At 50.7% G+C, this 22,390-nt stretch overlaps 1 protein-coding gene and 1 non-coding gene across 4 annotated transcripts; one reads left to right on the top strand and one right to left on the bottom strand.

Annotated features, from left to right (window-relative positions):
- Positions 1-1,210: 1,210 nt before the first annotated feature.
- On the top strand, positions 1,211-22,390 carry POLH (DNA polymerase eta). 3 transcript variants are annotated; one of them, XM_038760781.1, is made up of 11 exons: positions 1,211-1,262; positions 5,221-5,361; positions 5,832-5,966; positions 7,382-7,599; positions 9,679-9,848; positions 11,480-11,583; positions 13,411-13,530; positions 14,378-14,501; positions 15,971-16,036; positions 18,966-19,135; positions 20,734-22,389. In XM_038760781.1, the coding sequence occupies exons 2-11, from the start codon at positions 5,225-5,227 to the stop codon at positions 21,665-21,667; spliced, it is 2,178 nt and encodes a 725-aa protein (XP_038616709.1). In that variant the 5' UTR covers positions 1,211-1,262; positions 5,221-5,224; the 3' UTR covers positions 21,668-22,389. The 3 variants fall into 3 exon arrangements, with proteins under 3 accessions (XP_038616709.1, XP_038616711.1, XP_038616712.1); XM_038760783.1 differs by lacking the exon at positions 1,211-1,262 and adding an exon at positions 2,171-2,189; XM_038760784.1 differs by lacking the exons at positions 1,211-1,262; positions 5,221-5,361 and having other exon boundaries at positions 5,877-5,966; positions 7,224-7,599; positions 20,734-22,390.
- On the bottom strand, positions 11,053-11,180 carry LOC119941119. Its single transcript, XR_005455146.1, has one exon. It is a non-coding gene; the product is annotated as a U6atac minor spliceosomal RNA (small nuclear RNA).

The raw sequence follows: 22,390 nt of genomic DNA on the forward strand, positions 1-22,390 counted from the left end.
TTTAGTGCGCACGCGTTCCGACGCGCCACCGCGCATGCGCCCACCCCCGTCGCGGTGCTCGCGCTTCGGGGGGGAGGCGGGAAGGCTTCAGTGCGCACGCGCCGGACCGCACCGCTCCGCCCGCCTTCGAAGGCGACACCACGCAGGCGCCCTAGGAGGGAGGCGGGAAGGCTTTAGTGCGCACGCGTTCGGACGCGCCACCGCGCATGCGCGCACCCCCGTCGCGGCGCGCGCGCTCTAGGCGGGAAGGCTTTCGTGCGCACGCGCCGGACCGCCCCACTCCGCCCGCCTTCGAAGGCGACACCACGCAGGCGCTCTAGGACGGAGGCGGGAAGGCTTTAGTGCGCACGCGTTCGGACGCGCCACCGCGCACGCGCGCTAGGCGGGAAGGCTTTAGTGCGCACGCGCCGGACCGCACCGCACCGCTCCGCCCGCCTTCGAAGGCGACACCACGCAGGCGCTCTAGGAGGGAGGCAGGAAGGCTTAAATGCGCACGCGTTCGGAGGGGCCACCGCGCATGCGCGCATCCCCGTCGCGGCGCACGCGCTCTAGGCGGGAAGGCTTTCGTGCGCACGCGCCGGACCGCACCGCTCCGCCCGCGTACGAAGGCGACACCACGCATGCGCTCTAGGAGGGAGACGAAAGCGGGGAGGCTTTAGTGCGCACGCGTTCGAACGCGCCACCACGCATGCGCCCACCCCCGTCGCGGCGCTCGGGCTTCATTCATTCAATCGTATTTATTCATTCATTCATTCATTCAATCGTATTTATTGAGCACTTGCTGTGTGCAGAACACTGTACTAAGCGCTTGGGAAGTACAAGTCGGCAACATATAGAGACGGTCCCTACCCAAAAACGGGCTTACAGTCTAGAGGGGGAAGACAACCAGCAAAACAAAATAATCACTCATTCATTATCGGTGGGGGGGGGGAGGCTTTAGTGCGCACGCGCCGGACCGCACCGCTCCGCCCGCGTGCGAAGGCGACACCACGCATGCGCTCTAGGAGGGAGACGGAGGCGGGAAGGCTTTAGTGCGCACGCGTTCGAACGCGCCACCACGCATGCGCCTGCCCCCGTCGCGGCGCACGCGCTGGAAGAGGGAGGCGAAAGAGGGGGAGGTGGGGAGGTTTTAGCGCGCACGCGCTACCACGCATGCGCCCACCCCCGCGGCGGCGGGAATGCTTTAGTGCGCATGCGCGGTAACGGTCGCGGGCTTTTGCCCGCCTTCTTGAGTTCTGAGGAGCGGCTCGACGGCCCTGTTGGTGAGGAGCGGCCCCTTCCCTTCTTCCCTCCCTCATCCCGAAGCCCTTCCAGGAATCGCCTTGGGATACAGCTTGGAGGAACAGGGAATTCCCCCCTTCCCCCTGACCCTATTCCCGGAGTAAAAAGTGGCGGCCCAGTCAAAACAGCGCTATTTATTGAGCACTTCCTCTGTGCAGGGCGCTGTAGTGAGCGCGTAATAAGAATATTGGTAATAATAATGGCATTTGGTAAGCGCTTAGTCTGTGCCAAGCACTGTTCTAAGCGCTGGGGAGGGGGCGAGGTGATCAGGTTGTCCCACGTGGGGCTCACAGTCTTCATCCCCATTTTACAGATGGGGGAACTGAGGCCCAGTGAAGTGACCTGTCTGAGGCCCAGTGAAGTGACCTGTCCAAGGTCACACAGCAGACATGTCATCATCATCATCAGTCGTATTTATTGAGCGCTTACTATGTGCAGAGCACTGTATTATGCGCTTGGGAAGTACAAATTGGCAACATGTGGCCTTGTAACCTCCCCAGCGCTTAGAACAGTGCTTTGCACATAGTAAGCGCTTAATAAATGCAATTATTATTATTGTTATGTGGTGGAGCCGGGATTAGAACTCATGACCTCTGACTCCTAAACCCGGGCTGTTAACACTGAGCCATGCTGCTTCTCTAGCGAACGCGTAATAACAATACTGGTAATAATAATAATTATGATGGCATTTGTTAAGCGCTTAGTATGCACCAGGCGCTGTTCTGACTGCTGGGGAGGATGCAAGGCGATCGGGTTGTCTCACTTGGGGCTCACAGTCTTCATCCCCATTTCCCAGATGAGGAAACTGAGGCCCAGAGAAGTGAAGTGACTCGCCCAAAGTCACCAAGCTGACAGTTGGCGGAGCCAGGATTTGAACCCACCACCTCTGACTCCCAAGCCCTCAGCTGGTAAGCACTCACTATGTGCCAGGCTCTAAGAGCCGAGGTTGATCTGTTGCTCAATTGTACTTTCCAAGCGCTTAGTCCAGTGTTCTGCACACAGTGAGCGCTCAGTAAATACAGTTGAATGAGTGAATACAAGCTAATCAGGATGGACACAGTCCCTGTCCCACATTCATTCATTCAATTGTATTTATTGAGTGCTTATTCTGTGCAGAGCACTGGACTAAGCGCTTGGAAAACACAACTGAGCAACCTGCTCACCTTGTAACCTCCCCAGGGCTTAGAACAGTGCTTTGCACATAGTAAGCGCTTTAAAAAAATGCCATTATTATTAGGGGGATGAAGACTGAGCCCTACCTGGGACAACCTGATTACCTTGTTTCTACCCCAACGCTTAGAACAGTTCTTGGCACCTAGTAAGCGCTTAACAAATGCCAACATTATTATTATTACTCCCCGAGGCTCTGTCCTTGTCCCCAAACTCAAATCAGCTCCCGTAGCTTTAGCGACACTTTGCACAATGCTGTGCACAGAGTAGGGACTCAGTAAATACCACTGATGGTTGCACTCCTTAATCAGTTGTAGTTTTGAGTGCTCACAGGGTACAGAACACCGTATTTGTGCAGAGCACTGTAATAAGGTCTTGGGAGGGTACAGTATAACAGCTGGTCGACGCTTTCCCTGCCCACAACAAGCGTACAATCTAGTCCTCAAGTGTGTTTTGGTAATCTGTCTGTCACTTGCCCTGCTTTCTTGCATTTTGCTTACTCCAGGACATCTCCAGTTGGGATATCGCCACTGGCATCTCTAGCTAAATACGTCTAAAACTGGGTTTCTGATCTTCCCTCCCAAATTTGCTTTTTCATCAAAGTCAGCTACACCACCTCCCTGTCCCAGAAGACAGTACTTTAGTGTTATCATGACTCCTCACTCTGCAGGTCTCACATTCAGCTTGGAATTCAAGCCTGTCAGTTTTTCCCCCACAAACATTTCTCAAATCTGCCCTTCATCTCCATCCAAATAGAGTAGCAGTGATAGTATTAAGTGCATACTGTTTGCGAAGTACTGTACCAAATGCTGGGAAAGAATACGCAGGTGGGAATTAGACGAGATCATTTAAGTTGTATACGAAAAAGAAAATCTCCCTGCTTTCTCCAGCAGAGCGTATGAACCATCTCACTTCCTTTCTCAACAAGATTGTCTGCCAATGCACTGATTCCTTTTCAGCAAAATAACAATTCCATTTACTAAGTTTCCCCTGGTTGTAATGTACTGTGCCGAAGACTAAGACCTATTCCTTACCCACAATGAATTTACACTCTAGTGGGGGAGAGAAGCATAAAAAAAATTACAAATAGAGTAATCAGAATAAATATATTGTGCATATTCCTTCCTCTCCCCCTCGTCCCCCTCTCCATCCCCCCATCTTACCTCCTTCCCTTCCCCACAGCACCTGTATATATGTATATATGGTTGTACATATTTATTACTCTATTTATTTATTTATTTATTTATCTTGTACATTTCTATCCTATTTATTTTATTTTGTTGGTATGTTTGGTTCTGTTCTCTGTCTCCCCCTTTTAGACTGTGAGCCCACTGTTGGGTAGGGGCTGTCTCTATGTGTTGCCAATTTGTACTTCCCAAGCGCTTAGTACAGTGCTCTGCACATAGTAAGCGCTCAATAAATGCGATTGATTGATTGATTGATTGATATGTAGGGAAGCAGCGTGGACTAGGGGAGAGAACATGGGTCTGGGATTCAGAGGATCTGGGTTCTATTTCCAGCTCTCCCACTTTCCAGCTGTGTAACCTTGGGCAAGTTGCTTAGGTGCCTCAGTTTCCTCATCTGCAAAATGGGCATTCGAAACCTGTTCTCCCTCCTTCGCCACATGGGGCCTGATTATCTTATCTTTTATCTAAGCCAATGCTTAGTACAGTGCCTGGCACAGAGTAAGTGCAAGACAGATATCCCAATTATCCTGTATTTATTATTTATTTACAGGCTTTGTCGTGGCTCTTCAGAAAGTTTTGTGTGATCCAAAGAGCTCGTCGTTGTATGTTTGCCTTGTGCCAAACTGACAAATAATTAAGTAGCTTGGAGGGGTCAGACCAACAAAGATATTCCCAATCCCCGGCCCTCAAAAACAGACCTTTTTCCTGGCCGGGGTTGTCAAGAGCATATGCCTTAGCCTTTAAGCTAATTTCAGTGGCCGCAGGGACTCATCATTATCTTCAACAGCATTTCTTGAGGGCCTGTGGGGAAATCAAGTGAAGTAAAAGTTACGATCCCTGCCCTCGACTTACCAGCTTCACGGGGGCGAAAGATGAACTGAAATCGCTGAGTACTGTAAACATTTGGCAAAAGCGAGATAGTTGATAGAAATGATAAATAAATATATGTGTGAGCGCTGATGGGATGGTGTGATGAGGAAGGTAGTCGGGAGAATTGGTCTGGGATTGCTTTATATGTATATATGTACATATTGTTCTATTTACTAATGATCTGTATATATCTGTAATTTTATTTTATTTTTTTGTTTCTACTTGTTTTGTTGTCTGTCTTCCCCCCTCCTAGACTGTGAGCCCGTTGTTGGGTAGGGTTGCCGAATTGTACTTTCCAAGCGCTCAGTACGGTGCTCTGCACACAGTAAGCGCTCAGTAAATACAGTTGAATGAATGCTTTCTGAAGGAGGTGACTTTTGAGGAGGGCTTTGAAGGGAGGAGATAATGTGATTGTGGGGTGAGCATTCAGGGTGGGGGGTCAGAGAAGGGAGAGTTTTGAACGAGGTAGCAGCGAGCGAACACCTAGAAAGAGGTGGGCTCCAAGGTGACTCGGGCCCAAATGTTGGAAAACTTGGGTTGAGTAATACCTGGAATGGGGAAACTGTAAAATACGCCATACTGCCCCTGCCTTCAGTGAAATCTAGTCAAGACGGAGTTCCCGCTCACATTACCCTTTAGCCCAGGCGTCGTTTCGGGTTCTCCTGACCCCTCCCGTGAGCGATCTCCTGAGACCCTGTGTTTCCTTTTGCAGAACAATGGCGAGTGGGCAGGAGCGTGTTGTCGCCCTCGTGGATATGGACTGCTTCTTTGTACAAGTGGAGCAGAGGCAGAACCCCGAGCTGCGGAACAAACCCTGTGCAGTTGTGCAGTACAAATCGTGGAAGGGCGGCGGGTAAGGCGGGGCTTTCTCATCTCTAGCGTCATCGTTTCACGCTCCAGTGAACGTGCCTAGGATGCGTGGAACTGTACATCTTATGCCGGCACGGGTTTTGAGTAAAGGCTGCCCACGGCAGTGTATCCTCAAGCCATGGCCCATGGAGCGAGGCCCCCTGATCTTCTGTGGTCGTCTCTTTTAGAGAAAATGAAGGGTCCTTTATTATGCCTGCATACTCTCGCTCAACTCTGAGGCCCTTCCCTCATCATGGATTTTCTACAAATGTGCTCCCAGTGCTGTTTTTAGAACAGACCTTCTGCTACTCATCTTCTCCTGAGACCTCCTTCTTCTTCTTCTTCGTACCACCAGGCCCCTGAGTGAAGCAGCTAGTCGCTGAGGTCCGGGAATCACCAACCTGGTGAAATTCTCCCAGTTCTCAGTGGTGCCATAATTGCCTAGTTGTTTCCCTTTACTCTTTTTTCCTCTAGAATAATCGCAGTTAGCTACGAAGCGCGTGCATTTGGAGTCAGAAGAAGCATGTGGGCCGACGATGCCAAGAAGTTGTGCCCAGACCTTTTATTAGCCCAAGTTCGGGAAACCCGTGGAAAAGCTAATCTCACCAAGTAAGGAAAAGCGTTGCGGGGAACGGGAGCATGGGAATGGTGGTACCAAGCCCAGAATCGCGGTTTAAAATGTGTTTCGAGTCACTAGGTGTCTGAAAAAGAGTTTTTCCGTATTGGCCCCTTAAAATAAAAATAGGGGCGCTTCAGATTTGGATCGTCTAACACAAACCACCGGCATGTCGACATTTGCTGTTGCTCTACCTGGCTTCCTCACTTGTTACAGCTAATAGGATTTTAAAAATCAAGATGAAGCTAAGGACTTCAAGCCAATCTATACTCCAGTCTGAATAGTTAACAATCTGAAGACTCTTACAGACCAGGGGTTATATAAAGCGATCTATTAGCCTAGGAGTCTAGGGAAGTATCATGGCCTAGTAAAAAGAGCGTGGGCCTGGGAATCAGAGGCCTTGCTGAGTTCTAATCCCGGCTCTGCCACTTGTCCACTGTGAGACCTTGAACGAATCACTTTACTTCTTTGGGCCTCAGTTCCCTCACCCGAAAAATGGGAATTAAAACCGAGCCCTATGGGACAATGGACTGTGTTCAACCCGATCAGCTTGTATCTACCCCAGCGCTTACTGCGGTACTTGGCACTTAGTAAGTGCTAAATAAATAGCATTATAAAAGAAAGAAGAGTCTGAAAGTTGCAGGTGAGAGAAGACAACTTTCTAAGTGAAGTGATGGGCTCTCGTTTCCTGGAGATCTTTAAAGTCATCACAAACAGTCGCTTGGGATGCTGTGAGTATCTGAAGCCTGGAAGATGCCATTCGATCTAAAATTTGTATTCCTTAATTTTTGTCCTAGAGGCTTCGTGTGTCTTGATTTAGAAGTGTGTCTACATTAGAGATGAAGGATAAGTAGCATTGGAGTATCAGGACTGGAACAATTTCTAGGATGACTGCAACCAATAAAACCCAAATTGTGTTATTGTGAGCCAACCCGGTGTTTAGATTCCAAACACCAGTGTGCCATTTCTGCCTCCCTCCCCTGCTATTCACCCTTCAAAGGCAAGATTTTATGTTTGTGTCTGAGCAGGCTGTCTACAAAGCAAGTGAATAGGAACTGTATTTTGAAGTATCCTTCCTGTGACGGTTGGCTCCACTTCTCCTGTTTCATCAAGAAGTATTTTTTTACTTATCTCCTTTTATGTGGAACATTCACCAGCAGACTCTGCAGCAACCAACATTTTCATCTTTAGGTGAATCCTAGCGAGCTGGAGGGGATGTAAATACGCTCCTTTTTTTTTTTTCTTGCCAGCAAAACGGGCCCCTCGGGGACAGTTGCCCCCAGCCCCACAGCAAGTGAGAGGCTGATCCCAGCAAAAGGACCAGGAATATTGGTAGTGCTGAAGCCCAAGGGATGGGAGAACGAGAGAAAAAAACGGGGAAGAGGCCACTGACCTGTCTACTCCTCAGGTATCGGGAGGCCAGCGTGAAAGTAATGGAGGTGATGTCCCGTTTCGCTGTGATCGAACGCGCCAGCATCGACGAGGCCTACGTCGATCTGACCCACGCGGTACAGGAGAGGCTGCAGAAACTGCAGGGTCAGCCGATCCCAGCCGATCTCCTGCCAACTACCTACGTCCAAGGGTTACCTCACGGCTCCGGAGCGGCCCAGGGAGCTCCTCAGAAAGGTACCCCCTCCGTGGCCCTCCGCTGCTTCTGCTCCCTGCCTCAGGAGCCCGTTTCTCTCGGCCGGGCCGGACCGTCTTACAGGTCAACCACCAGCTCAGACGGCGCTTACCGCAAAGGCACACTAACATAGCACTCATCTACGGTGCTGGAAAGGCAACAGAAATCGGCTTCTCGTTCAGCCGTGGGGACCGGCGGACGGCGTGGGGTTGCCAAGCCCGAGGCTGCTGCTACGGTTAAGGGAAAACCGCATCCCAGTTGGTTTAACTCTTTTTCTGTCTAGCTTGTGTTATCCTGGTGCTCAGGAAAGAAGGTCTCGGATTAGATTAGAACAAAATGAAGAAATGTTCCGCTTGCGTTTTCTCCCGGGATGTCGTATCAGGTGGAATCGTGTTGGGATTTGGGAGAGATTGGCAGTTGGTCTAGGAAAATCTCGATGGAGATTAGGATCTAGGAATTTCCGTGGTCTGCTGTGATTTGAGACCCAAACTGGTCTTTCTAGTTCAGATTCTCTTTGAATCTTTCCCCCTTTTAGACTGTGAGCCCAATGTTGGGTAGGGACTGTCTCTATATGTTGCCAATTTGTACTTCCCAAGGGCTTAGTACAGTGCTCTGCACATAGTAAGCGCTCAATAAATACGATTGATGATGATGATGATGATAAAACAGCAGGTTTAAATGGTAAAGCTGCCTAGGCTGCTTTGTACTTGGGCAAGATCGGAGACTAATATTGATTTCCTAGCTGCTGGGCAACTTCCTTCCCTTATACCCTACTCACAAAACACTAAGGCCTTGAGTCAGAGCCTCTGAAAAAAGCAGATATTGATAGGAGGCTTCGTTGAAAGCAAATTGTATTTTCATTTACTGATCTGTTGATGATGGAATAGTAATCCGTGTGTCTCTCTTCTAAATGTCGTGCTATGTGTTCTAAATTGTAAGCTCCCAATGGGCAGGGACCTTGCTCATTTAATGCAGTATTCAGAAGCAGCCTGGGCTGGTGGAAAGAGCACAGACCTCAGAGTTAAAAAAACAAAAAACACTGAGTTTTAATCCCAGCCCTGCCCCTTTTTTGTGGTGGTGGGGTGTGGGAGAAGGCAAATCACTTAATTTTTTGTACCTCAGTTTTCTCATCTGTAAAGTGGATATTGGCTACATGTTCTCATCTTAGACTGTGAGCCTCAAGTGGGACAAGGACCGTATCCAACCTGTTGATTTAGTATCTACCTCAGTTTGCTTGTGCCTAACAAATACCACAGTTATGATGACGATGGTAGTACGCCACTTTACTTGAAGTCGAGGCTACAGAATCTTGAGGCTCTTTGAATCACAATAAACGGGTGAAATTTGATCGGCTTTTGTGTTTTTGGTAAACTGTTTGTGAAACGTTATATGCTCATCAGCCCGATGAAATTGGGGAAATTATCAGAGTTTCATCAATCTAGGGGAACAGGGTCTCGTGGACCACGACCAGAAGTCTAGCCAGGGCAAACAGGAACCCTATCAGTGCCTTTAACAATCAATCACAGCGCTTACTGTGAGCAGAGCACTGTACTAAGCTCTTTGGAGAGTACAGTACAACAGAATTGAATGAAAAGTTATCTGCCCTCAAAGAGCTTACAGTCTAGAGACTAGCAACCAGTCATCATCATGATAAGGGTGGTATCTGCCAAGCTAGTTCCCTTCTGAAGACATTGTGATGGTGGGGAAGTTGTGTGGCCTGTTTTTGTCACCTGAGGCTGTCAGAGCAACCAGTACCTTCTGTTTATTGTTGTACTGTACTCTCCCAAGCACTTAGTACAGTGCTGTGCACACAGTAAGTGCTCAATAAGTACGACTGACTGACTTCAGTGTGAGCATCACTTCACTTGGACACTGCTGAGATCCACGGGCAGCCCTTCCCTGCTTCGGATGACCTAGTTGCCTTGTATCTACCCCAGTGCTCCGGGCCATTAAACCTTTCGATCCTTGGAATTGTTGCTCAGTGCTGCTGCTCTACAGCCTCGCTATTCTGATGGCTTTTTCTCCAAGGAAAAAGATTTCGGGTTGAAATCGACTCTGACACCCTCTTTTCCATTTTCCAGAAGAGACCCGACAGCAAGGTCTGGGCCGGTGGCTTGACTCCCTCCCCTTGGGCGACTCCAGCTCTCCGGACCTGAGGCTCACTGTGGGGGCAGTGATCGTGGAGGAGATGAGAGCAGCTGTAGAGACGGATACCGGCTACCAGTGCTCCGCTGGGATTTCACACAACAAGGTGACGGCTGGACGGAAGATGGGGTGTAAAAAGGCAACGCGGACATTTTAAGGACACCAAAAATGGGATGGGGAAGGGTCACTTAAGTCCTTCAAAAAAGTATTTGAAAACGGGTCCCTGTTTGACTTCACTGACAGAGCCAGAATTCCAGTGACCTGCAGAACAGAAATGAGCAAGGCCCCCAAGTTTTTCTTTCCAATTTTGGAACCCTATTAGAGTGCATTTCCTCTGCTCTTGCTTCAACTGTAAGGAAGTTTAGTAGCCGTTTTGTCCCCTTTATTTTGGTTTAATGACACCCCTCCGTCTTCTAAATTGGTGTGTCCCAGGTCCTCTGTGTCATATGTTTGTGGTCCCAGTTGAACGACTCCGGTGACTCAATCAACAGACAGATGGATGCACCTGGGATTGGCAACTCTGGTGTTTATTTGACAATCCCTATACGTCAAGCTCAGTGCTAGGGAAGATGCGGGATAATCAGGTTGGCCTCCATCCCTGTCACAAATCTAGGAGGGAGCGAGTGCCTGCATCACATCCCCCCTTTTTACAGGTGAGGAAACTGAGGTCCTGAAAGGTTCAGTTCTTGGCCCAAGGACACCCTGCCAGCCTGTGGCAGAGCTGACATTAGAAGCCAGGTCTCCTGATTCCCTTTCCCATGCTCTTCACCTGGCCACATTGTCTCCAAATGGTGGTCATCTTTAACTGGACTCACAGGGAAAGTCACAGAGTCAGCAGGACTCAACAAAGGGGAACAACTAAGTTAGGAAACCAGTAGGATCATTTAATCCTAGGTTCTTTTAACACCAAACATAGAAGCCTTGGCCCCTAGTAGGTAACTAGTCAGCATCTCTTCTGGCTGCCTCCCCTAGCCGTTCGGCTTGATGAACTTCCAAAAGTGAGCCGAGCAAGCGAAAGGGAACCATTGGTGACAAGATAGTAATAATAATAATTATGGTATTTATTAAGCGCTTACTATGTACAAAGCACTGTTCTAAGCGCTGGGGAGGTTACAAGGTGATCAGGTTGTCCCACGGGGGGCTCACAGTCTTAATCCCCATTTTCCAGATGAGGTAACTGAGGCACAGAGAAGTGAAGTGACTTGCCCAAAGTCGCACAGCCGACAATTGGCAGAGCCGGAATTTGAACCCATGACTCTGACTCCAAAACCCGGGCTCTTTCCACTGAGCCACGCTGCTTCTCCTAAAAAGAAAAAACTTGGTTAGATGCCACGAAGTAGGTGGCAATGCCTTAACCATATGTGTGTTGTATAGGCCACTAGGACCTCTTTCATCCTTCTCGAGGGGAGTGCTAACCTTCTCTCCTTTCATTCAACACAAGATGGAGGAGGAAAGCAGTTGAGGAGAAAACTACTGGTGGGAAAGCTGTGAGAACAAAGATGATTTAATAGTATAAACCCTGCCATCAGTCTTCGTAACATTTTTTCCACTGCAGATGTTGAGGACCACCAAAGTTTAGATATGTCTAGAGTTTCTGGTTTTATTTTTGTTTGGGATCTGGAAACCATTAGCAACAAGCCCTTGAGTCCTGCCTGGGTTTCACGCTGGGTTGGCCAACCCTTTGTGCGGGGGTGGAGTTGGCAAGAATGCCGTCTCGCCATTCTTTCCGAATTCCAGGTCCTGGCAAAGCTGGCCTGTGGGTTGAACAAGCCCAACCGCCAGACCCTGCTGTCCCATGGATTTGTCCCTGAACTCTTCAGCCAAATGCCCATTGGTAAGATGTAAGTATCCCGGGAGCGGTTTGCACCGCGATGAAACCATCTGGGGCTGCATCTGGCTTTCTCTGACTCACTTAAGTTCTGGGCCAGTATTTTCTTGATAGGTGGGGAGGGAGTGTGGATCGTTCTCCTGGTAATCCGCCAAGCTAGCTCTCCTCCTCCCTTCAAGGCCCTACTGAGAGCTCACCTCCTCCAGGAGGCCTTCCCACACTGAGCCCCTTCCCATCTCCCCGCCTTACCTCCTTCCCCTCCCCACAGCACCTGTATATATGTATATGTTTGTACGTATTTATTACTCTATTTGTACATGTTTATTCTATTTATTTTATTTTGTTAATATGTTTGGTTTCGTTCTCTGTCTCCCCCTTCTAGACTGTGAGCCCACTGTTGGGTAGGGACCGTCTCTAAATGTTGCCAACTTGTACTTCCCAAGCGCTTAGTCCGGTGCTCTGCACACAGTAAGCGCTCAAGAAATACGATTGAATGAATGAATAAAAAGGGGGCACCGTCAGTCTTGTCTTTGAAATTCGCAGTTAGCCGAGAAAGGGATCGGAGTGAGCCAGGATCGTTGAAAACTTAATCAAAAATCTCAGTTTAGCAAGTGGCTTCCACAGCTTTCTCTGGAATTGCTTCAGATTAGCAACGCCGACGGTTGGAATTCATGTCCTTCCTCTCTCCCGAGCTCGTGAATGGGGAAATGCAGAATCGGTAGGGACAATAAGCAGCAGAGTATGCAGAGAAAACTTTGGGCTCTGAATGAATGATTGGGTCAGCTATACATACTTGGGACTTGAAATCAAGACTCCCCTCTTGCACTTGCTGCTCTTTGTCCCCAGACCCGATGGAGTCTCAGACAAAAGTTAATTTCCATACCACGACCAGTCGTATTTATTGAGCACTTCCTGTGTGCAGAGCTAAGTGCTTGGGAGAGTATACTACAACAGAGTTGGTAGACGTTCCCTGCTCACAAGGAATTTAGAGTCTGTAGCGGGGGAGTATTCTTATGATATATGATAATTTTTAGCATATTCTTATGATATTCAATATATCCTATTCGTATAATACGATGTGACTATCCAAATGATACCTCAAAATCTCCATCCGGATTTTTCCGCCAGCTTTCCTGCTCTTCCAGGGAGTTATCGTTAGAGTGAATTCTAGGGTCTCCTGGCTCACTCGCACCATGTAACTTGACTATCCGGATGATATCTCAAAATCTCCATCCGGATTTTTCCGCCAGCTTTCCCGCTCTTCCAGGGAGTTATTGTTAGAGTGAATTCTAGGGTCTCCTGGCTCACTCGCACCATGTAACTTGACTATCCAGGTGATACCTCAAAATCTCCATCCGGATTTTTCCGCCAGCTTTTCTGCTCTTCCAGGGAGTTATCGCTAGAGTGAATTCTAGGGTCTCCTGGCTCACTCGCACCATGTAACTTGACTATCCGGATGATGCCTCAAAATCTCCATCCGGATTTTTCCGCCAGCTTTCCTGCTCTTCCAGGGAGTTATCGCTAGAGTGAATTCTAGGGTCTCCTGGCTCACTCGCACCATGTAACTTGACTATCCAGATGATACCTCAAAATCTCCATCCGGATTTTTCCGCCAGCTTTCCTGCTCTTCCAGGGAGTTATTGTTAGAGTGAGTTCTAGGGTCTCCTGGCTCACTCGCACCATGTAACTTGACTATCCAGATGATACCTCAAAATCTCCATCCTGATTTTTCCGCCAGCTTTCCTTCTCTTCCAGGGAGTTATTGTTAGAGTGAATTCTAGGCTCTCCTGGCTCTCTTGCACCATGTAACTTCCACCGTGTGTCTCTTCTCTTTCATCAGCCGTAGCCTCGGAGGAAAGCTGGGAGCCTCCATCACCGACACCCTGGGAGTAGAATACATGGGTCAACTGACCCAGTTTACTGAATCCCAGCTGCAGAGTCATTTTGGAGAGAAGAATGGGTAAGTTGGTGTTCATTCATTCATTCAGTTGTATTTGTTGAGTGCTTAATATGTGCAAAGCACTGCTCTAAGAGCTTGGGAGAGTACAATATAGCAAGGACAGACACATTCCCTTCCCACAACGAACTTACATACAGGAGGTTTCCTCCTAACAGGATTCTCTGGAAAATGCCAGGTCGTGAGCCCATTGGAGGTTATGGTAAATTAGAAAAAAACAAGAACTCGTTTTTTTGGGCCCCAGAAGGAACGTGTTCGTTATAGCCTGTAGTCTAATGAGGTGTCCATTTTTCAGAGTGATCCTTAACCGTCTGTATACTTGGGCGAGTTTTCTAGCAGAGTGTGGCGCAGCACTGTTGCAGCCAGGTTTGTGCCTGCTGTTGAATTCAATTGTTAATGACTCCTCTTTCTAGACATGGGCCCTAAGTGAACATTTAGCCCGTGGAACTAATAATAATGATGGCATTTCTTAAGCGCTTACTATGTGCCAAGCACCGTACTGAGCGCTGGGGTGGATGCAGGGTAGTCAGGTTTTCCCAGTTGGGGCTCACAGTCTTAATCCCCATTTTACAGATGAGGGAACCGAGGCTCAGAGAAGCGAAGTGACTGGCCCAGAGTCACCCAGCAGACAAGCGGTGGAGCCGGGATTAGAACCCACATCCTCTAACTGCCAAGCCCGGGCTCTAGCCACTACTGAGCGTGGCTGCTGGTTTGGCCCCGCACAGCAGCGGCGTTTTCAAAAGTGCCACGTCAGTCCGTCCTGTTTAATTTTGGAGATGGGGCTAGGGCCGCGGCGATCCTCAAGGCTGCCCATCCCAGCGGGCACCCGGGTTGGATTTCTTCTCGGCAGGTCGTGGCTGTTTGCCATGTGCAGAGGAATTGAACATGATCCGGTGAAGCCCAGGCAGTTACCCAAAACTGTTGGCTGTAGCAAGAACTTCCCAGGAAAAACCGCCTTGGCTACTGAGGAGCAGGTAAGCAGACATCAAGCGGTGGCGTTTATTGAGGTCTTGCTATGTGCGGAGCACTGTACAAAGCGCTTGGGAAAATACAGAATTAGCAGACACATTCCCTCATCATAACGAGTCTGCGGTCTAGAGACATCAATCAGCGGTATTTATTGAGCGCTATGTGCGGAGCACTGTACAAAGCGCTTGGGAAAATACAGAATTAACAGACACATTCCCTCATCATAATGAGTTTGCGGTCTAGAGACGTCAATCAGCGGTATTTATTGAGCGCTATGTGCGGAACAGTGTAGTAAGAGCTTGGGAAAATACAGAATTAACAGACACATTCCCTCATCATAATGAGTTTGCGGTCTAGAGACGTCAATCAGCGGTATTTATTGAGCGCTATGTGCGGAACAGTGTAGTAAGAGCTTGGGAAAATACAGAATTAGCAGACACATTCCCTGACCATAACGAGTTTGCGCTCTAGAGATGTCAATCAGCGGTATTTATTGAGCACTGTGTGCGGAGCCCTGTACTAAGCGCTTGGGAAAATGCAGAATTAGCAGACACATTCCCTCATAACGAGTTTGTGGTCTAGAGACGGCAATCAGTGGTATTTATTGAGCACTGTGTGTGGAGCACTGTACTAAGAGCTTGGGAGAGTACAGTACAACAGAATTAGCAGACACATTCCCTTCCCATAATGAGCTTACAGCCTAGAGACATCGATCGATGATATTTATTGAGCGTTTACTATGTGAGCTCACAGCTCAGATAGCTAGGATGTCGTGAATGGAGGGGAAACCATCAATAACGCAGCACGTGAGCTGTCGCTGGTGGGCTGCAACAGGGACGCCGGGCCTCCTGGCTAGCGGCTCAATGAGCCGAGTCAGGGACCACAAAGTGCAAAAAGCAAACTGGTATTTCCCCCGCCTTCGACTGGGAGTCCCATGAGCGACAGGGCCCGGGTTTGAACCGACTGCCTTGTGCGAATCCCAGCTCTTCGTGCGGTGCTTGCCTCTGCCCATCCGCCAAGCTAGCTCTCTTCCTCCCTTCAAGGCCCTGCTGAGAGCTCACCTCCTCCAGGAGGCCTTCCCAGACTGAACCCCTTCCTTCCTCTCCCCCTCGTCCCCCTCTCCATCCCCCCCATCTTACCTCCTTCCCTTCCCCACAGCACCTGTATATATATCTGTACATATTTTTTACTCTATTTTATTTGTACATATCTGTTCTACTTATTTTATTTTGTTAGTATGTTTGGTTTTGTTCTCTGTCTCCCCCTTTTAGACTGTGAGCCCACTGTTGGGTAGGGACTGTCTCTAGATGTTGCCAATTTGTACTTCCCAAGCGCTTAGTCCAGTGCTCTGCACATAGTAAGCGCTCAATAAATACGATTGATGATGATGATGGTGATGCTTGGCACCGTACTGCGGAATAACTACTCGTGACTGGGCTGAACGAACACTGACAAAACAAACGCCGTCTTCCAGGTGCAGTGGTGGCTCTTGCAGTTAGCCCTGGAGCTGGAGGAGAGGCTGAACAAAGACCGAGACGATGTAAGTAAGGGAGATGCTTCTCTCTCTCTCTCTGGGGCCTTCAGAGCAACCGGGAAAACTAGAGTTTGAGATGGATTGGGATCGATGGGCTCCGCGCCCCTTTACTTCACGGGAACTAGGCGTGGCATTGCTTTACTAGCCCGTGGCAAGTGACATGAGTAGCCAGCGGAGAGCCCAGCTCCAATGGGGGCAGTGGAGGCTGTTCACAGGAGTTTCTCGCTCCGGCCTATGGCTTTTGGGGCGGGACTGCCAGCCTTATTCGTTCCAGGTCTCTGGCAAAACCGGCACGTTTGTGAGCGGTGCTGAAATCGGTCTTTTTGGCAAAACCTGCTCTCCTTGCTCGCCCTCCCAGCCCCTTGGCCCACATACAGTCTCTCCTTAAATCCCCTTCTTCATTAGTCCCCACCTCAAGAGAAAAGTTGCCCCATTTGGTTCTGTCAGATACTCCTGTGCGCTTCCTCCAACCCCGTTAAACCTTCCAGCTTTGACTTCCACACCTCCTTCTGCTTCGACTTTGGGTTTGAGGAGACCGAATTGGTAGCGTGGCAACAACGGGTCGGCGGGCTCACCTGAATTAGGAGCCCCCGACCCAGTCCTGAGCCCTTCTCAACCCAGCCGGACCACCAAGCCATGGACAGGCCTTGGCTGGATAATAATAATAATGATGGCATTTTTTAAGCGCTTACTATGTGCAAAGCACTGTTCTAAGTGCTGGGGGGATACAAGGTGATCAGGTTGTCCCACGGGGGGCTCACAGTCTTCATCCCCATTTTCCAGATGAGGGAACTGAGGCACAGAGAAGTGAAGTGACTTGCCCAAAGTCACACAGCTGACAATTGGCGGAGCCGGGTTTTGAACCCTTGACCTCCGACTCCCAAGCCCGGGCTTTTTCCACTGAGCCACGCTGCTTCTCCTGGATCAGGAGGGAAGGCGGGCATACTTTCGATGGAAGTGGAGCCCACCTCTCGGGCTTGTGCGTGCTGATTTAGACTGTGAGCCCACTGTTGGGTAGGGACTGTCTCTGTATGTTGCCAACTTGTACTTCCCAAGCGCTTAGTACAGTGCTCTGCACACAGTAAGCGCTCAATAAATAACGATTGATTTCACCCATGTGTGGTTGCCCCAGAGGCTGCTGGGAGTGGAGCGCCATGCTAACCACACAGAGACAAAGCATCGTGGCCTAGTGGGAAGAGCCCAAGATGGGGAGTCAGAGGACCTGGGTTCAAAACCCTTCTCCGCTACTTATCTGCTGGGTGAACCGGGACAAGTCACTTAACTTCTCCGTGCCTCAGTCACCTCGTTTGTCAAATGGGCGTTAAATCCGACTCCCTCCTACTTAGACTGTGAGTCCCCTGTGGGACGGGGCCTGTGACCAGCCTGATTAATGTCTCTCCACCCCAGCTCTTAGTACAGTGCCTGGCACGTAGTAAGTGGTTAACAAATGCCATTGCAAAAAAAACCTCAATGCTCCAGCAATTATACTCGGCCCCGTGTCCCAAAATGTTTGAAAAAGACAACGTGAATCCCTCCAAGGAGTCCTCAAGCTTAGTAGGGTCCAGCTTTATCTCGGTGTAGCCTACGAGCCCAGCCTGCACAAATTGGACTCACTCTGGACTGGCTTCTGTCGAGGAGCATCTTGGCTATTTTAGTTCTTCGGCTCATCTCCAGTTTCCCTGGACATTCTTGGCCCACCGTATAGTAACATACTGTAATTTTATTTGCACAGTTACTGCTCGTTCCTTGTGTGTCGAAACTGTATTTATTTCAAGGAGGTTACCTGCCACCTGCATTTAACCCTTTTGCCCGCCCGGGTTATTTCACCTTTTTTTTCCCCGTTCGTTACTAAAACGTAGTTAAATGTGCACCTGGATTATCTGGGCTTGCTTGCTCCTGAGTGACCGGGAATTGAGATTTTACTGTATTCGAAGCCCCCGTGGACTTGGAAATAGAGGTTTGTGAGGGGTTCTTTTTCGCATCCGCAAGATATCACTCTTTTCTGACCTTCCAGGGAGCTAAGCCACCCTCCAGCCCGGACTCGTATTTTGCTGACGTTGTTCCCCGCAAGAAGGAGTTATCAAGCATCCCCATGTGCTGTCTAAAGGCCCGTTTCCATGGAGGGAGTAAATCTTTTAGGCAGAGCGTCCCTTATTTCGGTCATTCCCAAACTTTCTACCGAGGCCCCCATTTCCTTTCCTCTATTATCTTTAAGAGGCATCTCCTCCAGCGTCCTAATCCTTACTCTTCCCTCTCTGAGAAGCAGCATGGCATAGTGGATAGAGCCCGGGCTTGGGAGTCAGAAGGTCATGGGTTCTAATTCTGGCTCTGCCACTTGTCGGCTGTGTGGGACCTTGGGCGAGTCACTTCACTTCTCTGGGCCTCAGCTACCTCTTCTGTAAAATGGGGACTGAGACCGTGAGCCCCACGGGGGACGAGGGACTGTGTCCATCCTGATTTGCTTGCATCCACCCCGGCGCTTAGTACAGTGGCTGGCACATAGTAAGCGCTTAACAAATACCATAATTATAGTAGTAGTACAGTGCTCAGCACACAGTAAGCACTCAAGATATTGGACTGATTAATTGGCTGTTGTGTGATATCAAGGCCCCAGCCAGAGTCAGCAGCAGCTCCGTAATGCCAATACCATAATTACTAGTAGTAGTACAGTGCTCAGCACACAGTAAGCACTCAAGATATTGGACTGATTAATTGGCTGTTGTGTGATATCAAGGCCCCAGCCAGAGTCAGCAGCAGCTCCGTAATGCCAGTCTCATTCATTTCTTCTTGCCGTTGTGCTCTGGACCTCGGGTAGTCGTTTGGGCTCCCAGTTCCAAACTGCGTCATCGCCCTGGCTATATTCCTCTTCCTCTGAGCTAGTCACATCGGGCAGCCGGAGCTCTGACTTCTCCTCTCTCTTCTTTGCCCCCTCAAGAACGACCGGGTGGCCACCCACCTGTCCGTCAGTGCCCGCGTACAAGGGGACAAGAGACTCAGCAGCCTGCGGCGCGGCTGCCCCCTGACCCGCTACGACGCCCGCAAGATGAGCAGGGACGCGCTCGCTCTCATCAGGAGCTGCAACCTGGCTGAAACCCAAGCCGCCTGGTGAGTCCCTTTCCTTCCAGCCTTTTCCCCCGCCCCGGGGGAAAAGAGGCCGTCTCTACCCCGACCGCGGTTCCGCTGGCGGAGTCAGAGAACTTTCCACCGGCCGAGGCCGAGAATAAACGCAAGCGATCCGGGTCATTAAGTTGCGTGCCACGGGACTGGGAGGGGAATGTGTCGTCGTAACCCCAGGAGCGAAGCTGTCCAGCTGCATCCTCTCCCCCGTTAGCCAAAAGGCCTCTAAGGCCCATGCTAGGTCAGGCCGGTAACTGGTCACTTGGGTTAGGTTTGCCCAGAGGATGGCAGCCAAAATGAGAGAGCCTGGGAATTTTCCTCCCAGTCGAATGAGCAAACCCTGAAAATATATCTGACCCGTCAGCATCAGCCATTGGGTACTTTCTGCGGCATGGATGTGCAAAACACGATATCAAATTGGAAACATAGCCCTCCTAGCCGCAGCGATAGTTAAGGACTTGGCGAAATGAATAAATTCAGAGTAACAAGTAATATTTTCCCTCACCGACTCGAAGCACAAGTTTATGTTCAGAAAGCGCATTTAACCACCTCTCCCAGGAGTTGATACGGCTCTCCTCTCCAGCTCTACTTCTTCCCGCAGCCTGGTTATTTTTTTTTTCCTAAAACGTCACTCTGCACACGCCTCCGCTCCTTAAAAGCCTCCAAGAGTTTGCTTAGGAGAACCCGGCAACCTCCAAACCCCAGATTCAGTTGGGTGAATTCAGACGAATTCAGCCGGCTGAAATAATCCAGTCTCGCCCCCAGACCCAATTCCTGACCCACGACGGGTTGGATCGCTTGCGACGTCATCTGTGTGGAGAAGGACTTGGGTGGTGAAGTGTGTGTCAGTTTGGTCCAAACCGCTACTGTGAAAACTCTGCTGGGAGCGCACCCTTTCTCCAGAGCGAATCTTTTGTAGAAATGTTTTTTCTGGGAATGTACGTGTTGAAAGATTTGGGTTTTGTTTTCTCACCGATGTTAAAAGATTGTTCCCCTTAGACTTCCACTCCACAGGGAAGGGGCCAAGGAGAGCCGGCTCTCTGAGCAAATTGGATCTGAAATACTTGGGAGAATCAGCTCGTCTCTGTCTTTCACTAGGGTAGAACAAGAGGAGTAAGAGGGATTAGGGTCAGACCTAAGCAGAAATGTTCTGGTGGTGTGGTGGAAGTGGTTCCCAACAGAGGTGGTGAACTTTCCCACCTCCGGAGCCGTTTTAAAAACAGAATCGGTTCTCGAGCGGGGTTAGTGTTTGAGGCGGCCTGCCTGAAGGCAGAGGAATGAGTTACACGCCACCTTCATGCTCCTCTTTATTTTTGCTGTTGAGGCTGGGAATCAGACCAAAAACTCGAGACGTGTGAATTTAGTTCAGGGCCGGGGTAGGGAATCCAGCGGAAGCTGGCCCAGGTCAGACGCGTCGACCGTCAAACCTCATCCAAGCGCCGTTTGAGGCCAATTTTCAGCGAGAAATGTTTACTCTCCGCGGTCCGATGGAGCGTCCCAGTCCAGCGGGGTGGTAATCCAGGTTTTGCCGCCCGAACGCCGAGGTTTTTGGCTCATCTGTGTCTCTTCACTGCTTCTCCTGGCAGGTCTCCTCCCCTCACTATGCTCTTCCTGTGCGCTCACAAGTTCTCTGCTCCTGCCCCTTCCCCCGGCGGGAACATCACCAGCTTCTTGAGCGGCGACGCGCCCTGCCTCCCGAAGGCAGCGGCTTCCGGTCCGGATGCGGGACCCCCGGGCGGGAGTCCCAAAGCGGCAGCCCCCAAGAAGGGAGCCAGTGCTCTCGAGGTGCTTTTCCAGAAGGCCGCGGAGAAGCAAAGAGCCCGAGAGGCCCTCCTCGCGTCTCCCCCGGCCCCCGGGGCCTGCACGGCCACCGCGGCCGGCTCACCACTCAAGCCTTCGCCGCCGTTCCTGGGCCGCAGCACGGCCGGGCGGGAACCTTTCTTCAAGGGCGGGCGTCTGGATGCTGTCAAACCGCAGGACTTCCACAGCGGCCCACCTCCTGTCGCCCCGCTGCAAAGCTCGCAGACCTCCTCCGGCGAGAGGCAGCCCACGTCTGGGAACCCGCCTGATAAACCCCTGCCTGCCGGAGAGCCCGCCCGCCCTTCCGCCCCCCGGGAGGCTCCAGAAGCCGGGCCGCAGTCGCCAGCAGAGTCGGCTTCGGGCCGAAGCGGGCCGAGCCAGCAGCGGGAGCTGCCCTCCTTCCCCGACTTCCCCGAATCCGAGCCGGGGACGGCAGCTGCGGCCCCGGGCCTCCCGGACGCTGAGGACCAGGTGTGCTGTGAGAAATGCGGCTCCCTGGTGCTGGCGTGGGAGATGCCGGAGCACGCAGACTATCACTTCGCCGTGGAGCTGCAGAACTCTTTCCTGAACCCCCACCCCCTGGGCCTCCCCACCGCCACTGCCGCCTCCCCTTCCCCGACCAAAAGGACCCCCAAGAGTCCCTTGGCCTCCGCTGCCAAGAGGCCTAGGCCCAAAGGCACCCAGACACTGGAGTCTTTTTTTAAACGGTTAACGCGCTAACCCTTAACGGAGCCTCACTGCCCACCGTGCCCCCAGCGAGAACGCGTCTGGTGGGGACCGGAGAGTGCCGTCTTGGCACTGTGCAAACCACTAGCCCCAGAATCAGTTCCTCCACGCAGATCCGTTCGTTGCTCCCGACAGGACAGTCCATTTCTCTTGGAAACCACGTGAACCAGAGCGGAACTTAATACCGAGCTCGCCCGAAAGTGGGAGCGTGATAAATGGGTACTTCCCGGGACGCTGACGATGATCCCTTCTGTTGGACCGCATCCGTGGACGGCCTGGAGATCCCGACTGTCCCATTTTGGAGCTGTGCGGATCCGGGGAGAGATGGAAGTCCCGCGAGCGCTAGGCCTCTCGCCCTCAGGGCAGAACTTGGAAGCGGGAAGTCTGGACCCAACTTCCACCCCGCGCCGAGAAGGTGATCGTAGTATGAGCGGGGCACTTGAAGTCGTTTGGTTTTCTCCAGCACTCGGGCCTTTAAAGAGAATCTGCTGCGAGACAGTGGGCCGTGTGTCAGTCCCGTCCCTTCCGGCTAAAGTGAGAGCTTCATTCGGCAATTTTGGAGTGGCTTCATTAAAATACTTTTGCCTGCCCCCTGCATTGAAGAATATTTTGTCCTGCACCAGAATTCCACATCGGTCGTACTACTGAAGGGTAGCGACGTGGCCTAGTGGAAAGAGCATGGGCCTCGGGGTGAAGACTTGAGTTCTAATCCCCGCT

The sequence above is a fragment of the Tachyglossus aculeatus genome, chromosome 19, assembly GCF_015852505.1.
Source record: "Tachyglossus aculeatus isolate mTacAcu1 chromosome 19, mTacAcu1.pri, whole genome shotgun sequence".
In the NCBI taxonomy this organism is placed as follows: Eukaryota; Metazoa; Chordata; class Mammalia; order Monotremata; family Tachyglossidae; genus Tachyglossus; species Tachyglossus aculeatus.